We start from the raw sequence: 22,756 nt of genomic DNA on the forward strand, positions 1-22,756 counted from the left end.
CCCTAAATTTGAATTATTTGACCCATTAGATCCATCATATTCTGGAGCCCATCTAGGTTCAAATCCTGGTTCTACACTTACTAGTTGTTTGATCTTGGGGAAGTTACTTTATGATTCTCTTAGTGGCTTCATCTGCAAAATGGAGACAATAATAGTATCTACCTCAGAGGGCTAGTATGAGGATTAGAAGAGAAGAGTTAAAAACACAAAGCCCATGGAATAGCACCTGACTCTTAAAGGGAATATCCTAAGAGCTCTATATTATACTAGACTATAATATACTAGTATACTCTAGTATAATATAGGATATATTAGTATAGTATAATATATTATACTATATATTAGTATACTATATATATATCCTAAGAGCTCTATATTATACTGGAGTATATTATACTATAATAGCATACTATTTAATTATATTAACTATTCAGTAAATATTAGCAATTATTATACTAAAATATAAGGAAAACGACACTTTTTTTTGAACATTCAAAACTATATATTTTACTTCATACTGCACCTAAATTTAAAATAATTTTTATATCAATGAAATCAGAGACTTTCTTCATTTTGATATCTGTTCTATTGCAAGCAGTAGTGTATTCTATCCTATTAGGATCATGGCTGGGAACACCTGCAAAGCCCTCCCACACATGGAGAAATGAGGACCCCCAATGGCTGAAATCAGGCATTTGTACCACCCACTCCCTCTACCTCACAAGGGACACATCCTAGCTTCCTTGGTCCTGCTATTACACTCATCACATATCTGCACACTGCTGTTCTTAGACTCTCAATACTGATATTTGCTAGAATGAAGTTGTTGTTCAACCACCTAACCTTACAGCTAAAGGAGCTAGAAAAAGAATAATGAATGAAGCCTAAAGCCATAGAAGGAAGGAAATAATAAAGATTAGAGCAGAAATAAATATAGAAACTAAAAAACAATAGAATTAAGGAGCTGGTTCTTTGAAAAAAATTAATAAAATTGACAAACCTCTTGCCAGAATTGTCAAAAAGAAAAGAGAAAGGACCCAAATAAATCAAATGAATAAAATCACAAATGAGAAACGAGAAATAACCAACAACACAGAAATACAATTATAAGAGAATATTATGAAAAACTATATGTCAACAAATTGGACAACCTAGAAGAAATGGATAAATTAAAGAATCAATCCCATTTACAATTGTACCAAAAACAAAATAAATTCAAAAATGGATTAAAGACATAAATGTGAGAAACCATAAAAATCCTAGAAGAGAACATAAGCAGTAACTTCTTTGACATTAGCCATAGAACTTCTTTCTAGATATGTCTCCTAAGGTAAGGGAAACAAAATAAAAAACAAACCACTGGGATTACATCAAAATAAAAAGCTTCTGCACAGTAAACGAGACAACAAAACTAAAAGGCAAACTCTGGAATAGGAGAAGATATTTGCAAATGATATATCTGATAGTTATCCAAAATATATAAAGAACTTATACTACTCAAACCCAAAAGATGAACAATCCAGTTAAAAATGGACAGAAGACATGAATAGACATCTTTCAAAGAAGATATACAGATGGCCAACAGACACATGAAAAGATGCTCAACATCCTCATCATCAGGGAAATGCAAATCAAAACTACAACAATGATCTATCACTTCACAACTTTCGGAATGGCTAAAATCAGCAACATAAGAAACAACAGGTATTGGTGAGAATGTAGAGAAAGGCGAATGAATGCTCTTGCACTGTTGGTAGGAATGCAAATATAGCCACTCTGGAAAATATTAAGGAGGTTCCCCAAAAAGTTAGAAAAGGGGGTAGGGCACCTGGGTAGCTCAGTTGGTTTGGTTAAGTGTCCAATGCTTGCTTTCGGCTCAGGTCATGATCTCAGGATCCTGAGATCCAGCCCTGCACCAGGCTACACACTCAGCGAGGAGTCTGCCCAAGATTCTTTCCCTCTCCCCCTCCCCCTGTTCACATGCTCTCTCAGATAAATAAATCTTTTCTTAAAAAGGTTAAAAACAGAACTACTCTATGCTCCCGCAATCATAATACTAGATATTGAGCCAAAGAATACAAAAATACTAATTCAAAGAGGGGTGCCTACCTGGCTCAGTCAATGGAGCATGCAACTTTTGATCTTGGGTTGTGAGTTCAAGCCCCATGTTGTATGTGGAGATTACTTAAAAATAAAATCTTTTTTTAAATGGGGGGAATTGAATGAATGAATGAATGAATGAATGAATGAATAAATAAATAAATTTTTTAAATGGGGGGACTGAAACACCTGAGTAGCTCACCAGTTGGGCATCTGCTTTCAGCTCAGGGCGTGATCCCAGATCCAGGATCAAGTCCCACATCGGGCTCCTTGCAGGGGGTGTGCTTCTCCCTCTGCCTGTGTCTCTGCCTCTCTCTCATGAATAAATAAAATCTTTTTAAAAAATAAAGTAAAATAAAATGGGGGGATATATGCACCCCAATGTTTATAGCAGCACTATCTACAACAGTCAAATTATAGGAACAATTCAAATATCCATCAGTGGATGGATAAAGAAGATGTGGTATATATCCATACAATGGAATATTATTCAGCCATTAAAAAAGAATGAAATCTTGTCATTTGCAACAACATGGATGGAATTAGAGAGCATTATGCTAAGTAAAATAAGTCAGAGAAAGACAAATACCATATGATTTCACTCATATGTGGAATTTAAGAAACAACAAAACAAGCAAAGGGAAAAAAGAGGAGGAGAGGCAAACCAAGAAACACACTCTTGGAGAACAAACTGATGGCTAGCAGAAGGGAGGCTGTGGGGGAAGGGGTGAAGTAGAAGTAGGTGATGGGGATTAAGAAGTGCATGTGTTTTGATGAGCACCAGGTAATGTGTAGTAGTATTGAATCACTATATTAGGGATGCCCAGGTGGCTCAGCGGTTTAGCGCGGCCTTTGGCCCATGGTGTGATCCTGCAGTCCCCAGATCGAGTCCCACGTTGGGCTCCCTGCATGCAGCCTGCTTCTCCCTCTGCCTGTGTCTCTGCCTCTCTCTCTCTCTCTCTCTCTCTCTCATGAATAAATAAATTTTTTAAGAAAGAATCACTATATTATGTACCCAAATATTACACTATATGTTAACTAGAATTTAAACAAAAACTTAAAAAAAAAAGAATTAAGTTGCTGCTCTAACTGCATTTGCTCAACAGATACTAAAGATGTCATGGAAGACCAAAGGGAATATAGAGAAGAGAAATTTTAGGAGCTGACAGTCACAAGAGAATGAGAGGGATTTCTTTTTTTTTTTTTTTTAAGATTTTATTTATTAATTCATGAAAGACACAGTGAGAGAGGCAGACACATAGGCAGAGGGAGAAGCAGGCTCCATGCAGGGAGCCCAATGTGGGACTCGATCCCAGAACCCCGGGATTAAAACAGAACTACTCTATGCTCCAGCAATCATAATACTAGATATTTAGCCAAAGAATACAAAAATATTAATTCAAAGAGGGGTGCCTACCTGGCTCAGTCAATGGACTTTTGATTATCAATGGACTTTTGATCTTGGGATTGTGAGTTCAAGACCCATGTTGTGTGTGTGGAGATTACTTAAAAATAAAATCTTTTTTTAAATGGGGGGATTGAATGAATGAATGAATTTATTTATTTATTTATTTTTAAAATGGGGGTTGAAACACCTGAGTGGCTCACCAGTTGGGCATCTGCTTTCAGCTCAGGGCATGATCCCAGTTTAGGATCATGTCCTGAGCTGAAGGCAAACGCTCAATCACTGAGCCACCCAGGCATCCTGAGAAGGTATTTCATAACAGTGGTCAGACTACTGAGAATGAGCTAAAAACAAGCACACTCTGTTTTTCCAAGACCAGTTGGCCATTGGGAAGAGTATTTCTATTTATTAGGGTGATTATCCCAGAAAGCAAATACCTGATGGTTATACCAAGTCCACATTGTGGCATGTCTGAAAAACCACCGAGCTAATCTGTTGACCCATGCACATACCCGACTCCACTGCAGAAATTTTAGTGGATTATCAGACAACGTGCCCAATTATCTGAAAAGGCCATTAAAATACTTCTCCTTTAAAGTACTAAATTAGTGCTTGCTTCAGCAGCACATATACTAAAGTATTAAATTACTTTTCTAACCACATATCTATGTGAGGCTACATTTTCTTCACATGCTTCAGTCAAAACAACATATCAAAACAGACTGAATGCAAAAGAAGGTAAATATCTGAATGTCTTCTATTCAGCCAGATTCAAAAGTAATCTGCAAAGATGTAAAGCAATGCCAGTCTTCAAAATTAATTTTTTAAATCATTGTTTTTCATTTCTTGATTCCCTTATCCATATATTAGGGATAAGAATTGTATTGATTTAGAAGGACACACCTTTCATGTGGCTTGCTTTGATGAATGGGATATTAGCAAACATGATGCAAGCAGAGCTTGAAAAAGTAAAGATTGTTTGCCCATTTTCTTGCCTCTTTTGGAATCCAGGCAGCATTCCAAGAAGCCCAGACTAGCCGGCTGCACACAATGTGGCCCAACAAACAGCCAGTACAAATAGCTGCTCTTTTGAGTGAGGTATAGACCATCCAGCTATAATCAAGTCACCAGATGACTACAGTCACATGAGCGACTCCAGGTAAGACCTGCACAAGAACTGCCCAGGTAAGCCAGCCCAAACTTGCTGGTCCACAGAATTATGAGTTATAATATTGTTTGAAGACACTAAATTTTGAGATTTCATTTTATACAATAATAGTTAACCAATATCAAAGCATACATATCCTTCAGTAATATTTACATTTTGCCATTTGGTAAGGAAAAAAAGATTTAAATATTAATGGAAGAATATTTATTTAAATAACTGTTTAAACTCACATGGGACTCTGTGTTAAAGTTCTTTCACATAAATATATTAGACCAGTTCTCAGTGGGTAGCCCACAGAGCCCTGAGGATCTCCAAGGTCAAAAATATTTTTATAATAATACTGTTTTTCATTTTTTACAATATTAACATTTATAGTGATGATGCAAAAGTACTGATTGAGTAGTAACACTGCTGGTGCCTTAGTACAAATCAATGCAGTGACACCAAACTATATCTCTGTCATGCACTTATAGTTCAAAAAACAATTTTTTAAGCCAGTTTCAATTAGGAATATCATTGATGAAGTAGTAAAAAGTATTAATTTTATTAACTCTTGGCCACTCAGTACATGTTTTTTATATTCTGTGTGACAAAATGAGAAGTATGAATAAAGCACTTCTGCATGCCAAAATATGATGGCCGTTTGGAGGAAAAGCACTTGTGTGACAAGTTAGGAATTGAATTACCTGTTTTCTTCATAGAACACCATTTTTACTTGAAAGACAAGTTATAATTATTTACACTTGGGTATTGGGCATTTTCTCAAAAATGAACAAAATGGACTTATCACTTAAAGGAAAACAAACAACAGATAGTATTTGTTGCTAATGATATGATTTGGGCTTTTGAGCAAAAATTAGGATTTTGGGGTATGCCTGGGTGGTACAGTTAGTATCCAACTCTTGGTTTCAGCTCAGGTCATGCTCTCAGAGTTGTGAGATTGACCATGTTGGATTCTGTGCTCAGTGTGGAGTCTGCTTAAGACGTTCTCTCTCTCTCTGCCCCTCCCCCCTCTAAAAGAAATAAATCTTTAAAAAAAAATTAGGATTTTGGAAAATTTATACCTGCCACCATTAGTTTAACAGCTTTCCAATTCTTAAATACTTTTCTGATGAGATCAATATGACTTTAAGGAATGTGAGGGGGTTTTTTCTATTGTATAATGAAAGGCGTTAACATCTGGAAGATCTGTATAACTCAGTGAACCAATATTTTCCAAATGACCAATGCATAATGTTACATGGGGAAGAGATTCAATGGGCAGATCAATGGATTTTAATGTAATAGAATACAACAACTTCATTGATTCCACAAGCAACTAACCCTTAAGAAACCATTATTTGCCAAGTTTTAATGGACTATCACAGAATATCCCTAATTATCTGAAAAAGCTTTTAAAGTGTTTACCCATTTTCCTACTACATATCTGTGTGGGGCTGTTTTTTCTTCCCATGTTTCAATCAAAACAACAGATCAAAACAATATAGAAGTAGATGAGATCTTAGCATCTTCTGTCAAGCTAGATTTTAAAGAAATTTGCAAAGATGCTACTTCTCTTATTGAATTTATTTTTTAAAGTTATTTTTCACAAAAATATTAATGAGATAAAATGTAATAGGTTTACTATTATTACTTTTAAATGAATCAATCAATAAATATTAAGAATGTAAAGGAGTCGGGGATCCCTGGGTGGCTCAGTGGTTTAGCACCTGCCTTCAGGGCAGGGTGTGATCCTGGAGTCCCAGGATCGAGTCCTGCATCAGGCTCCCTGCATGGAGCCTGCTTCTCTCTCTGCCTCTCTCTCTCTCTCATGAATAAATAAAATCTTAAAAAAAAAAAAATGTAAAGGAGTCTTCAGACTTAAAATTTTGAGAACTGCTATAACTTCATACTACTCTGGGAAGTAGATAGAAGTGGTTTAATCTACTTTTTACAAACAAATAAATAGATTTGGTAAAGTTAAGTGACTTGCCTGTGATTTCCAGAACATGATTCACAATCCTGACTACATGTGAGAAATATTTGGAAGCTTTTAAAAATATCCACTAACTCTTCTAAGATAGGCACAGGCATTTTTTTTAAGGTCCCAATGATTCTCATGTGCAGCCCAAATTAAGAGCTACTGTCCTAGAGATTAACAGGCAAATTTATAATTAGGTTACAAACCTCACAAACACCAATCTGATAAACAAGTCTATAAAATACATTTTCTTTTATATTTAAACCTTATTGCTGTAGGTCTTAAATCCACACAAAGATCAAAGTTTTTTTGAAAAATTCTACCAGACTTCATTTTACTTACAGAATTCTTGCTCTGCCACTCAACAGGACAGTTGTAATCGTGCATGATCCAGGGATGGCTCAATAGATTTTTCACAGAAATCCGTTTCTTTGGGTCCACCTAGTGGCCATTGAGAAGTAGCTAGAGATTAACATTTCAAATAGGGAACACAGAACTCCTTTCCTCCTGAGAACTCAAAATTCATCAGAACAGATGTAAACTTTATCATCACAAAAATGCTGCCAAAGACCTTAAAATGGCCTTGGAATAAATTCTTTAAAAAAGGCAATAGAGGCAAGAAAACTATAGCAACCAACACACGCTTAGAAGATAAATGTTTAACAAACATGAACTTCATTGGTATGGACATTATTCATGAAGTTCAGTCAATCTATTGTATGATGTAATAGTCTTTGCTGGAAAACCTATTCACAGGAAATATTCACCAATTTAATATTCAAGCAGCCACAATGCAGGGCATTCATAGTGAATATGCAATCTCTACCTCCGATGAGCTTACAATCACATAGAACAAGTTGAAAAGCACACCTTTCTTTTCTATTTGTAATTTTCAAATGTGAGGAGAGGAAAATTAATCAACAAAGATTAAGTTTTCTGGAGTTTAGAAGAAAGGATGAGGTGTTTTCAATCTCATTATGGAGATTTGGTGGTCTGGCCCTACTTAATCAAGGTGGGTGAGCCTGAGGTAAATTTTGAATAAAAACGAAGATGGCTTAATAGATGGGAAAACTGGAAGAGGGCAGCTCGGGTGGCTCAGTAGTTTAGCGCCGCCTTCAGCCCAGGGTGTGATCCTGGAGACCCAGGATCGAGTCCTACATCAGGCTCCCTGCATGGAGCCTGCTTCTCGCTCTGCCTGTGTCTCTGCCCCTCTCTCTCTCTTTGTGTCTCTCATGAATAAATAAATAAAATCTTAAAAAAAAAAAAAACTGGAAGATATTCTGAACACATAACAATGAAAAAAAACTGCACTAATAAGGTACTCATATTTTCAAAGTGTTTCCTATTTAACTCATTTTATCCTCATAACACTACAGAGCAGTGAGGCTAGGCTCAGAATCCCCATTTGACAGATTAGAACCAATTTAGGTGGCATGCCTATTGATTGGCAGGGCAGATACCTAGACTTTAGCACTCCCACCTTTAGTCCTCAGAGGCCATTCCCGTAAATCAGTGGTTCTCAAAGGGTGGTTCCATGACAAGCAGCATCAACAGCATCTAGAAGCTTGTTAGAAAGGCAAATTCCTAGTCCTGCTCCAGATCTATTGAATCAGAGACTCTCGAGGTGGCACCCAGCAATCTGTGTTTTAATAAGGCTATCTGGTAATCCTGACATGTGCTAAAGTTTGAGAACCATTGCACTAGGTCATGGGGTCCACCTGATTGTACACCAGCTCATTCAAGCATATATTCCCTATCTATTACACTATACACTTAATGTATAAGAGTGGGAGCAAGAAAGTGGAAGACAGTAAAGCAAGAGCAGGTCAGAGAAAATAGACAATGCTCAAGAAAAAGGAAGGAGAACCACATCAGCAAAGATACACAGTAGAGGTCTAAAAGAAAATGCATTTGCAACACAAGTAAGAAAGCATCTAGTGGAGAGCGGCAGACATAATGAATGAAATTTTTTTAAACTAACAGAAAAACAACAGTGTCCTCCAAAAATAGCAGTATCACAGACATGTTAAAGTTGGATCAAACAATTGCAGTAGACTTCTCTTATTTAAAAATAAATAACAAAGTTTACCTGTAGCATTTGTTGAAGAAGCAGAATGCTACTAGAAGAGAGCCACTTAGGAACCTCATATTTCCCTCTCTACAAAAAACAAAGAAATATTTAAGAGATTTAGGTTCAATCAGCCTTGACATAAATTTCTATGATAACAAAATGCTGTAGGTTTACTTCCAAGCTTGAAGATTTAACCCAACTATAAGATTTAGTAAATATCATTAACAACATTAGAAACATATTTCTTGCACTAAAGAAGAAAATCCAATAAATTAACTATTGTCACCTCTACAGTAGCCACATAACAGAGAAGGACTAAAACACAAAGAATAAAACTGGAATACATAAATGTGGGGGGCTTTGGAATCTGTAATGTGATTAAACGGACAGCCAGCACACATCATTGTCAATTTTCTTACTGCTAAGGCAAATTTTAGTTTATAATCTCAGAACAATTATCAGTTGACAAAATGAGGTAGGAGAAAAGCATATTTGGTGGCAGGACATAGGCTGAGGTAAAAAATAAGTCACATATCATCCACAGGACATAATTCACAATCATTGAGGGAAACTGATGAAAGCTATTTTCTAAGTGCATATTTCGGCTAGGATACTTAGAAATTGGAGTTACTGTGTCATCAACCAAACACAAGACCAGGGGCTTGCTAAACACTAATATGTTATAGAACATCTCTTTACACAACCTGCCACTCACTTCTTTCTCAATTCAGAGGAAATAATATAATCATTTCTCTCAGCAATGAACAAATTGTTTAATGATGCCAGGATAAAAGGTAAATTATTTGAAAAAATTAAGATTGAGCTTTAATTCAGAGTTTACACCCAATTAATTTCATCCGGATTAAAGAGGGAATGCAAATACAAAGCCATAGAGTACTTAAGTAAAAAATCGGTGATTATTTTTCGAATCTTTCTAAACATGACAGCAAAGCCAAAAACTATAAAGACTAACAGTTGACATTTCTGTATAATAAAACAGCACTAAGAAAGTTAACTAAAAAAAAAAAAGTTAACTAAAGGGATGCCTGGGTGACTCAACGGTTGAGCGGCTGCCTTTGGCTCTGGGCTTGATCCCAGAGTCCTAGGACAGAGTTCCACATCAAACTCCCTGCATGGAGCCTGCTTCTCCCTCTGCCTGTGTCTCTGCCTCTCTCTGTGTGTCTCTCATGAATAAATAAATAGAGTCTTTAAAAAGAAAAAAAAGAAATCATTTTTTTTAAAGTTAACTAAAAGCAAATTGAGGAAAGAAAATTTTTTTCACCTAAATGACTATTAATAAACTTCATCACATAAAAAGCTCTTACAAATTACTAAGATTTCACCACCAGCCAACCTGTTCTACCCACATTTTCCCCCATCTCTGCAAATGGCCAAAAAACAGTCATCTTTAATTCCTTTTTCTCACAGTTCACATCTGATCCACTTGTCACTACTTCCACCATGCCACTAGCAACTCCCATCTAGCATACTGCAAGATGCTCCTAACTGATGTTCCAAATTCCACTATTGCCCCTCCCATCCACCAGTCTAGTCTCCACTGACCACCATCAATGTTCTCTTAAAATATCGGGTCATGTCATGCCACTTTACCACTCAAAACTCTCCAATGCTTCCCCAGATCACTCAGAATAAAATCCAAATACCTTATTCTGGTTCCAAGGCCCTGCATGCATGTTCTATATCCCCCATATTCACCCAACTCCTTGTCACCTCTCAGATTCACCTCCTAATTCTCCTTCTCATTCACCAAACTACAGTCACATGTCAAACACAGTCCAACCTCAGGGCCTTTGCACTGTTTGTTTCTTCTGCCTTATAGTGCTTTCCCCAAACATCAGCAGAACTTTTGCCTCAATGTTCAGGTCTCTACTCACACACTAGTCATATCAGTCAGGCCTTCCACGACCCCTTTTATAACACAGCATTCTCCACAATCATTCTCTACCTCCCTTTAATGCCTACTTTTTCTTCAGTCCTTATCCCCATTCATCATATTACATATTTACTGGTTTATTTTCTGCCTCACTACAACAGAATATAAGCTCCTTAATCACAGGGATTTTGTCAGTACTATTCCCAAAGAACAGTGTCTGGCCCTAGCATATGAAAGTATTCAATTAATACTTGTTTAATAAATAAAGGAATGGGATGAAAAGCAAACACTCCAAAAGAAAATGAGCAAAGTATATTCATGGATAATTTCCAAAACAAGAACTTTTAAACAGCCAATAAACATGAAAATATGTCCAGCTAATCTAGTAATAAAAAAGTAATTAATTTAAACAAAAATACAATGCCATCTGTTGTCTATCAAATTGATGAACTTAAGATGAACATTATCCAGTGTTAATAAGAGTTCAGGGACAACGGGCAGCCCGGGTGGCTCAGCAGTTTAGCGCTGCCTTCAGTCCAGATCGTGATCCTGAAGACCCGGGATCGAGTCCCATGTCGGGCTTCCTGCGTGAAGCCTGCTTCTCCCTCTGCCTGTGTCTCTGCCTCTCTCTCTCTCTCTCTCTCTCTCTCTGTGTGTCTCGAATTAATGAATAAATAAAATCTTAAAAAAAAAAAAAGAGTTCAGGGACAAGAATGCTTATATATATAACTAGAGAATATAAGCTTTCCTGGAGAATAATTTAGAACTACACTTAAAAAACATTCTAAATTGCATATCCTTGATCCAGCAATTTCATTTCTAGTAATTTAGCCTAAGCAAATAACCTGGCATATAAAAATATACAAATAATAACATTCATAACAGAATTGTTTGTGGTAACTTTGGGAACTAAGGAACATAGTCTGCTGGCAAATTCCAGAGGGTCCCCAAAACTACTGACTGAAGACAAAAGGTACAGAATGAGTTAGAAATATATATAGGTTCAGGGAGACCAGGGAGAGCACACATGGACATGTATGCACATCCATAAAGCCTACAGCAATTAAATAAGGCTAGAAGGGTGGAAGCAGGTAGATGCAGAAGCCATTGATTAGCCCCAGCATTGGGATTCTCTGCTCTTAGAAACCATCTAGGACATAATCCTCACAGAAATCAGCCCAGTTCCAAGGCAAGGGGAGAAGCAGACATATATGGGTCGCTCAGAGTCCTACAACTACATAGCAGATTGGATTCTGATTATGTTAAAGAAACAAAGTTCCAAAGAAGCGTTATGAAGCAATAAACTTAAAAAGAAAAGGTGTCAATGCCAAAACAACTCAATCTCTGACTCAGCCTCTCTGATGAGAGCAGAAAAGCTGGCCTGCAAAGTATTTCCCAGAAAGGGCATGAGCTTTCTTTCATTTACAAATGACATTTAATATTATTAAATTTTTCAATATCCTTTATCCAGAGCACTCAAGATCATCCAGGGAGTCCACTCTTATTTACACTTTGCCAGGGGACCTTAACACTAGCCAGTGTTGGAAACTGAATTATAGTGATAAAGCCTTCAATTCACTTCTCCTCACTCCCTGCAGGCCTATCCCTAGGGAGAGGGCATTTTTAGATGCTTCAGCCAACTCTCTAGGACTGAGCAGTAAGTCACAGTTGCCGTTTGGCCCTGATCTAGTCAGCCCCACCCTCATATCTAGGCTTTTCCTTACTCCTGGGACCAAGGCCTCTCATGATTCAAACCCTGAGTGTCTTAACTTGTTCTCTTTTTTTAACAACCTGACCATTTGCCTGCTCTCAAACAATTTGGCTTGCTCTTGCCAGAGTCCTAGAGAAAGTAGAGACCTGCCTAGGACTCTCCTACCTGCTGACATTGATCAAATGGTTAAGGCCTACCTGAATCTCCAATCACAATCTGTTCCTACAGTGTCCTCTGTCATGTTTCATTCACTGGTCAGAACCCCTATGTACTCTGTTGGGTCTCCCCTCAGGCCAACTGTGGAGCCTTTTGCCACTTACTCTCTGGATAACTATCTGCACTGGGTGTAGTCCCCAAATGCATGTCCACCCAGAACGTGTGAATGTATTCTTATTTGGAAATGGAGTTTTTTGCAGATGTAATCAAGTTAAGATGAGGTCCTACTGGGTAGGAGTGGGTCCTAAATTCAATATGATCAGTGTCCTTATAAAAGGAGCAAAATTTGGGCACAGAAATACAAACACATAGGAAAAAATGCCATGTGAAGACAGAGGCAGAGGCTGCAGTGATGCATCTACAATTCAAGGCTCTCCAAGCACGGCCAGCAAACCCCAGAAGCTAGAAAGAGGCAAAGAAGGGTTTTCCCCTAGAGCCTTCAAAGAGAACATGGCCCTACTGATATCCTGATTTGGACTTGTAGCCTCTAGAACTGAGAGAATGAATTTTTGTTGTTTTAAGGCACCGCCTTGTAGTACTCTATTACAACTACCCTAGCTAACTAATACACCATCCATAAGAGTTTAACTGTTCCCATACCTCTCTCCCACCAGCACCTGCCCACTCCAAGGATAAGTCTGGTTCTAGGTTCTAGCCCCTTCTAGTCTACTCTAACACAGATAATAGACCCATCACCAGAGCTATCAAAATAAAAGAAATGTTATGCCTTTAAATTCATAAGGTACCACTCAGGGCAGCCTGGGTGGCTCAGTGATTTAGCGCTGCCTTCAGTGCGTGACCCCGGAGACCCTTGATGGAGTCCCACATAGGGCTCCCTGTATGGAGCCTGCTTCTCCCTCTGCCTGTGTCTCTGCCTCTCTCTCTCTCTCTGTCTCTCATGAATAAATAAACAAAATCTTTAAAAAAAAAAAAAAAGTACCACTCAACACAAAAACACTCTTAACAAAAGCAGTATTCTACAGAAACTAGATGTAAAAAGAAATATTCAGAACAAAGTACTGAATAAGAAAAGCCCCACTAGGCTGATTCCAAACTTCTCTTTGTCTCTTTTTATCAGCTCTTGTATCATCCCATCTTGAATTCATGACATATATTCTAATGGATCCCCCTACTATGCTGTAAGTTAGCACCACCTGAGCTATACTAGCCAGAAAGAGGCAAGAACAGGCCAATGAGAAGTATGATGTTCACCACACTGGAAACAGTGATAGACTGTTTCTATCAACAGAATTCTATCAGAGAATCAACATTATGTGTGCCTACATTATCCGAGCCTACTACTTAGTAGCTCTGTGAACTTGTACAAGTTATTTAACCTCTCTGAACGTGTTTCCTAAGAGAGTATTCTCTGGAGACGGATTTCCTAGATTCAAATCCAGAATCTACCATTTACTAAACGTGTAAATGAGCTACTGAATCACAGTAGCCTCAGTTTCCTCATCTACACAAAGAAGCAAAATAATAGTACCTACTCAAAAAATGTTGCTAGGATTCAGTGAATTAATACATAATTCAAGCTTCATGATACATTAATGTATCAATGTATTAATACATTAATACAAGCACTGAGCACAGTGCTAGGCACACAGTAAGAACTCCATAAATGTTCGTTTTGACTCTTGCTGCCTCTACTATCAATACTATTACTACTACTACTATTGTTACTAAAATGTAAAACAAGTAATTCCACCTATAGGATTCCAAAAGGAATAAAAGAGAATACGTGAAAGCACTCAACACAATGTCTTGCACATAGGAGACAATAAATGTTTGTTGAGTTTGCAATAAACAAGAGGGAAATAGGGATGCCCAAAATAGTAACAGACCAGAGATGGGTACGTTAGCCAAAACCATACATGCCAGAGTGCTACATACTTAGTATTGAAAAAAAGGCTAGAGTCATTCTGAGGAATGCCACATGTCTTCCCAGTGGAGCTATGCCCCATTGCAGCTGCTTCAGGACTGCCTGGTAAGGAACACATCATCTAGTTAAGCCCTGCTCCCATTTCATCCTGAAATTACCTACCCACTTTCCCTGTTTAGACAGAAGAGCCCTGTAGAGTACGACTTACAGTAAGTCTATGAGGCCTGTGACCCCATCACCAAGACTCAACATTCTAAGCTTCATTCTCTGCCCCGAGATACTGACAGAAATAGAATTTAGATCTGAGTTCTGCTACCAGGCTTAACCCAACCTCTTGTTTGTACATAATACTTTAAAATACACAAAACAGGGGGATCCCTGGGTGGCTCAGCAGCTTAGCACCTGCCTTTGGCCCAGGGCACAATCCTGGAGCCCCGGGATCGAGTCCCACGTCGGGCTCCAGGCATGGAGCCTGCTTCTCCCTCTGCCTGTATCTCTGCCTCTATCTCTCTCTCTCTGTGTCTATCATGAATAAATAAACTCTTTTAAAAATAAAAATAAAATAAATAAAATACACAAAACACTTGTACATAAATTTTATCCTGTGCAGTAAGCAAGGATTATTAACCACATTACACAAACAAGGAAACTAAGTCTCACAGGGAAATCAAACACTTGTTTAATATTATAAGGCACTGGTTCTCAGCTGGGGGTGATTTTGTTCCCCAGATGACATACAGCAATGTCTGGAGACCTTTTTATGTATGCAACATAATGATTTAATATATGTATATTAAATATGACTATAGGGATCCCTGGGTGGCGCAGCGGTTTGGCGCCTGCCTTTGGCCCAGGGCGCGATCCTGGAGACCCGGGATCGAATCCCATATCAGGCTCCCGGTGCATGGAGCCTGCTTCTCCCTCCGCCTGTGTCTCTGCCTCTCTCTCTCTCTCTGACTATCATAAATAAATAAAAATTTTAATAAATAAATAAATAAATAAATATGACTATATATCTATTATATTATTTATTCAATTAATAATTTAATTTAATAATTTAATTATTTAAATATTACTTATTAAATATTATTTCATAATATATTATGAAATTATTATCACAAAAAGTTTAATTCATATCCATCACTGCACATATTTACAAGTTTTGTTCATTTAGTGTTTTTCTTGTGATGATAACTTCTAAGATCTACTCTCTTAGCAACTGAAGACATGTTTTATTATCATGATTTGGGAGCTGCTAGTGGCATCTAGCAGGTCAAGGCCAGGGATACTACTACAACACCCTACAATGCATAGGACAGCCCCCATAACAAAGAATTATCTAGTGTAAAATGTCAATAGTGCCAAAGTTAAAAAAACACTGTTATAGAGCAAAAATGGTGTGGGGATAGGACTACAGGAGACATACTGTACTTTTTCTATTGTACTGTACTGGAAAGTCTAAGGAAGCCTAGAGGTAAATAAGGAGAAAGACACCTTATTTAAATACTAGAAGTATACTGAAGATCAAATGAAAAAGACCTTAGGATGAGCAATTCTGTTGGGGAAGAGTATCTTCATAAAAGGTCCTCTGTCAACCAGGGCTGGGCAACTTAACCCTGGTTTCTGTTCAGTCTTTAGAGAATTCTTGTTTATTTAAGGGACGATTACCTTGCAAATGAGAGCAAGAATTGGGTAATAGAGAGAGAAACCAAGCAGGAGGGGGGGAAAAAACCCTGTGGGCAAGCAAGATAATCCTGGGAATTCTAGAGCTTGAAATTGTTCATTTTTCACATGGTTCTAAGAAAGGCAGGCGATCTCTCCAACACATAATTACAGTATATAGTCAACTCAATAATTGTAAAATATAATCTCATAAAAAGATAATGTGCCCATTTTCTTTAAAATTATAAATTATACTTGTTAGAAAGCAATTTTACTTGCAAGCTATTCAACTTTCATTTACTAAATTATTTATATTTCCCTAATATTTGTGTACCCAGCACTGGAGTACAGTCATGCTTGTCTTTGAATGCAGTGATAGTAAATGAGTATAGGTGACATTAATAAGATTAATACCCAATCTGTTGGTAATCATGCTAGAAACTGCAGTTGAGCATTTTGGTTAAAATAGTCAACAAATGCAAAAGATAAACACAGTCTGCCTCTTAAACAAGAGTTACATACAGTGTGTCAAATATTGCTGGGTTTTTCAATCAGACCAAGAAGAACTAAAGAAGTGTTATTCCCAAGTGAGGAATTTTAGAACATTCTAGGCAAAGATACATACTGCATGCAAGTGATACGACACCTTAATTAGATTCAACCAGCAGACTGTATTACACTGCGCCTCGGAACAATAGTTCTGAGCCAAGATTACAATAAATTTCAAAATCTATAATGTGTGAAATTAAATTCCACAATAATGCATAAAAGTCCTAATTTGAATCAATTTTCAACTTGCAGATACATGAAAAACTAAAAAATGAAATTCAGAGTAGGAGAAACAAAGAATATACAGTATTAGTAAATAATATTAATTAGGAAGGTTAAATCTCTACTGAACAAGAATTAGATATTTTCTACCATATTCATTCCACTGCATAAATATCTGATTTACCAAAATATCATAATACCTCCCCCAAAGGATTCAAACAAACAAACAAACAAATAAAGGTAGAGAACACTGAGGATTGCATGTTGGTACATCCACCTTGTATTGGAGAAATAATCTATTAATAATCAGGGCAATGATTCCATGGCTGCCATATGAATGTGAACTTGAAGCAGCAGCAAATGAAGGTAAACAAACAGTATGGAAACTTAGGTCCAGCCAGATTAAAAAAAAAAAAAAAAAAGACAGACAGAAAGAAAGAAAAAAGCTTAGAGTTAAGTCAGCAAATGAGGAACACTGTGGATCTAATGTAGTTTTCAATTTCCATAAGGCATTAACAGTCACTTGGTTCATCTTTGTGGATAAGACCACAAAACCTTGGGGAAGTGTACCCAATACAGACCAAAACCCACTTCTCAAAACACCTATTCTATTCAGTTTTTTAAGTGACAACTTGGATTGGAGATATTTGTTTGTTTATTTTTGAAGATTTTATTTATTTATTCATGAGAGACGCAGAGAGGCAAAGACGCAGGCAGAGGGAGAAGCAGGCTCCATGCAGGGAGCCCAACGTGGGACTCGATCGTGGGACCAGGATCACGCCCTTAGCCAAAGGCAGACACTTAACTGCTAAGCCACCTAGATGTCCCTATTTTTTTTTAATATTTTATTTATTTACCTATTTATGAGAGACATAGAGAGAGAGAGGCAAAGACAGAGGCAGAGGGAGAAGCAGCTCCATGCAGGGAGCTTGATGTGCAACTCGATCTGAGACCCCAAGATTACGCCCTGAGCCAAGGCAGATGCTTAACCGCTGAGCCACCCAGGCATCCGGATTGAAAATATTTAAAGAAACGTACGAAATGGTACAATGCTGGGCAAGACAGCTGATATTTCATGACAACACAATCAAGATTCAAAATTTCAGGGCAGCCCCGGTGGCCCAGTGGTTTAGCGCCGCCTTCAGCCCGGGGTGTGATCCTGGAGACCGGGGATTGAGTCCCGCATCAGGCTCCCTTCATGGTGCCTGCTTCTCCCTCTGCCTCTGTTTCTCGAATAAATAAATAATATATTTAAAAAAGAAAAGAAAAGAAAAGAAACAAATGAGAACAGAGAGAAGTGAGACAACTTATAGCTACTCTGGGCTGAAGTGGGCCTTGAAATAACTGATCATTGCAATACTCTAACACTACTAATGAGGAAAACCCAGACCTACGTGACTGCTCTACCAGGAGTGATGCCTAAAATGAGTAAAAGAGGTGATGCACAATAATATGAATTAAGAGAATTAACTTGTAGTCTTGGTAAATCTGACAAGTTGGGGTGTCTGATAATATTCCCAAGTGAAAAGACGAAAAAAAGAAGTTTGGGGGCTCCAGGGTACTTCAGTGGTTGAGGTTTGCCTGAGGCTAATCCCTGGGTCCTGGGATCAAGTTCCACTTCAGGCTCTCTCTAGAGGGCTTGGTTCTCCCTCTGCCTATGTCTCTGCCTCTCTCTGTGTGTCTCATGAATAAATAAATAAAACCTTAAAAAAAAAATCATCAACAACGGGTGACCAGCTGGCTCAGTCAGTAAAGCATCTAACTCTTGATCTCAGGGTTATGAGTTTGAGCTCCACACTGGGTGTAAAGATGACCTAAAACACAAAATCTTTATACACACACACACACACACACATATATACACATACATATAGAGATATTTATTAATATTATTGAAGTTCAATTTGCCAATATATAGTAGAACACTCAGTGCTCATAAAAACACAAAATCTTAAAAAAAAATCAACAACAAAAAGACTGATGCAGATGCTCTAGGCAGAGGAGACTTCAGCACAACTCAAGTAAATATATAATTCTACTGCCACAAACTCAGACTTCATTGGAGAAGGCATCTCCTCCACTTTCCCTATCAGTTTTGGGGGTTCGAAACTGAGACAGAACTTCATCGCTCTACTTTTAAAAACTCATTACTAACAAACTGAATTCAACAGCATATTAAAAGAATTATACATCATTACCAAGTCAGATTTATTCCTGGAATGTAAGGAAAGTTCAACATACACAAATGAATGTATGTGATACACCACATTAACAGAATGAAGGATAAAACAACACATGATTGTTTCAACTGATGCAGAAAAGGTATCTGACAGAAATCAAAACCCTTTCATAATAAAAACACTCAATAAACTAGAAATAAGAGGAAACTACCTTAACATAATAAAAGCCATAAATGAAAAACCCATAGCTAACACCACAGTCGATGGGGAAAGACTGAAAGCTTTCCCTCCAAGATCAGAAACAAGACAAGGATGCCCGCTCTCACCACTTTCATTCAACATAGTACTGGAAGTCCTAGCCAGAACAATTAGGCAAGAAGTAAAAACTTTACATGATTCAAAATTTATTTTTTTTCCTATTTCATTTTCTTTAACCCTTTATTTTTTTAATTATTTTTTTAAATAATAAATTTATTTTTTATTGGTGTTCAATTTACCAACATAGAGAATAACACCCAGTGCTCGTCCCGTCAAGTGCCCCCCCCTCAGTGCCCGTCACCCATTCACCCCCACCCCCCACCCTCCTCCCCTTCCATCACCCCTAGTTCGTTTCCCAGAGTTAGGAGTCTTTATGTTCTGTTTCAAAATTTAAAAGAGCATACAATGAAGTCTCCCTTCCATTCTTCTCTCCCAATTTTTCTCCCCAAAAGGAAGAGCAACTACTAACTTCTTATATTCTCTTTCAGGGGAGTAAATAATACAACAATGCCTCCCTTTCCTTCATTTTTACAAAAATGACAGTACACTATACATACTGTTCTAACCTTGCTTTTTCCCCCAACAACCTATCTTGGATATCGTTCATATCAGTATTTAAAGAGCTTCCTCATGTATTCATGTCTGTAGAATATTCGGTTATAAAGATGTACTTTAATTTAGTAACAGTTTTTCAAAAAAAAAGAAAGAAAGCACTAATAACACAAACACACAAAGAATTAAGAAATAAAAATGCGGACAAGCAGTAAACAAAAGTGTGTTTCTACGCTATGAAAATACAAACCCTCTGAAGAGACTGGAATTTCATAAAACTGAAAGAACATCCAGGGGGATCCCTGGGTGGCTCAGCGGTTTGGCGCCCGCCTTCTGCCCAGGGCGTGATCCTGGAGTCCCGGGATCAAGTCCCACGTCAGGCTCCCAGCATGCAGCCTGCTTCTCCCTCTGCCTGTGTCTCTGCCTCTCTCTCTCTCTGACTATCGTAGATAAATTTAAAAAAATAATAATAATAAAGCAGATAAAAGTCAGGTTTGAAAATGTTGACAGAGAACCAGAAATACTTTGAAAAGAAACAAAATTTGGAAAATACAAATTCTAGACCTGAAAAAATATATATAGAATTTAGCTCAGTTGGCCATAAAAAAAAAAAAAAAAAAAAAAATACAGCAACTAAAACAATTATGTATCAGATAATACATAAAAATATAAGTACAATAAAAAGCCCAGAAAAAGAAATATGTAAATGTAAAAATTTAATATATAATAAAACCATCCTTTCAAATCAATGGGAAAATGATGGATTATTGAATAAGCAGTCCTGGGACAAACAATTATTTATTTTAGAATAAATAAGTAACTACTTATTTAAAAATGAAAGATCCCGGGCAGCCCCTGGTGCTAAACCAGAACACAGTTTAACACTGCCTTCAGCCCAGGGTGTGATCCTGGAGACCCAGGGTCGGGCTCCCTGCATGGAGCCTGCTTCTCCCTCTGCCTGTGTCTCTGCCTCTCTCTCTCTCTCTCTCTCTCTCTCTCTCTGTGTCTCATGAATAAATAAGTAAAATCTTAAAAAAAAAAAAATCCCTAGATACTATCACAGATCAGAGAGGGCTAAGAAGATATGACAACTAAATATAATATGGTATCCTGATAGAATCCTAAAATTAAAAAAGGACATTAGGTAAAAACTAGTGAAACAGGAACAAGGTACAGAATTTAGTTAGAAGTACTGTACCAATGCCGGTTCTTTAGTTGTAACACACCACCATAGTAACATGAGATGTTAATAATGGGAAAAATTAGGTGAGGGGTATATGGGAACGCTGTACTTATTATCTTTGTAACTTTCCTATAAATCTAAAACTATTTTAAAATAAAATTATAAAAATAAATAAATAAAATAAAAATTGTATTAAAAAAAGCTGGGTCTCTAGTACATCTTATACCAATATTAATTTCTAGTAGATCAAAAAATGAGTATTTAAAAGTATTGGGGTACCTGGCTCAGTTGGTGGAGCATGCCACTCCTGATTTCAGGGTTATGAGTTCAAACCCCATGTTGGGTGCAGATTACATAAAAATAAAATCTTAAAAAAAAAAAAAAGTTAAAAATACTAGAAAAAAAGCATGAAGAAAAAACTGAAATATATAGATTTTAACACACAGGACAAAATGTTAATTTCCTTGGGATGCTCTATAGCATGGTAGTTAGGAATACAGTCTCTGGATGCAGACCACCTGAGTTCAAATCCCAATTCTACCAATAATTAGTTGAATAACTTCAGGCAAATTATTTTTGCACTGTTTCACTTTCCTCATCTTTAAGAAGGGTATGATCAGGGCATCTGGGTGGTTCAGTGGTTGAGCGTCTGCCTTTGGTTCAGGTCGTGATTCTGTGGTCCTGGGATCCGGTCCCACAACAGGCTCTTTGCAGGGAGCCTACTTCTTTCTCTGCCTATTTCTACGCCTCTCTCCGTGTCTCTCGTGAATAAATAAATAAAATATTTAAAAATAAATTTTAAAATAAATAAATAAATATATATATACATACATACATAAAATAAAAAGGGTATGATACAGTACCTACCTCAGTGGACTACTGTGTGGATTAAAGGAGCTAATCCATGTAGAATGCATAAAGCAACAGGTGACACATAGTAAATATTCAATGAATGATAGTAATTATTATTATTCTTTATTGTAGAAGCATTCTTATAATTTAATAAGAAAAATATTTTTTTAAATGAGCAAATGCCATGAACAGTTTGCAGAAGAAAACCTTTAAAAAAATATATACACACACACATACACACATACACATTTAAAATAAGTTCAAACTCTAATTATTAAAGACACATGAAGAACACATTAATGCCATAAAGTTTTTAAAAATCATATCCCATTTGCAGATGTCATTTTCATCCATTCAATTGACCAAGACCCAAAAATTTTTTTAAAAAAATTAAACAAACAAAAAACACACACAAAAAAAAAATCCAAAAATTTTTATAAGTAACAATGTTAAAAAGAGAGTATGAGGAGTATGGGAAGTTAAAGGAGTAAGTTAACACAACATGGATTCCTAACTACTCACACATCTGTAACCCCTGAGTTGCTCAGTGGTTAAGCATCTGCCTTCAGCCCAGGGCATGACCCGGGATCCAGGATGGAATCCCACATCAGGCTCCTTGCAGGAAACCTGCTTCTCCCTCTGCCTGTGTCTCTGCCTGCCTCTCTCTCTCTCTTTCTCTCTCTCTCTCCCTCTCTCTCCCTCCCTGTGTCTCTCATGAATAAATAAAATCTTAAAAAAAAAAAAAAGTGTGGGGAAACAGCCACTCTCACAGTGCTGCTGGAAGTATAACGTGGAAAAAAAATGCTGGAGCATAATTTGACAATATCTGTTAATTTTTCAAATAACATACCCTAGGATCTAGCAATTCTACTACTTGGTACATATGTC

At 37.2% G+C, this 22,756-nt stretch overlaps 1 protein-coding gene across 3 annotated transcripts in view; it reads right to left on the reverse strand.

Moving 5' to 3' along the window:
* Positions 1 to 22,756, reverse strand: part of MELK (maternal embryonic leucine zipper kinase) — a 97,601-nt gene that overhangs the window by 34,322 nt on the left and 40,523 nt on the right. For all 3 annotated transcript variants that reach the window (XM_041762805.1, XM_041762803.1, XM_041762804.1), the window contains 2 exons: positions 8,723 to 8,791; positions 6,976 to 7,074 (listed from right to left, as the gene is read on the reverse strand). In XM_041762805.1, coding sequence (XP_041618739.1) covers positions 6,976 to 7,074; positions 8,723 to 8,791 — 168 coding nt within the window. The remainder of the gene's footprint in view (positions 1 to 6,975; positions 7,075 to 8,722; positions 8,792 to 22,756) is intronic.

This window comes from Vulpes lagopus, chromosome 7 (genome assembly GCF_018345385.1).
Source record: "Vulpes lagopus strain Blue_001 chromosome 7, ASM1834538v1, whole genome shotgun sequence".
Lineage (NCBI taxonomy): Eukaryota > Metazoa > Chordata > Mammalia > Carnivora > Canidae > Vulpes > Vulpes lagopus.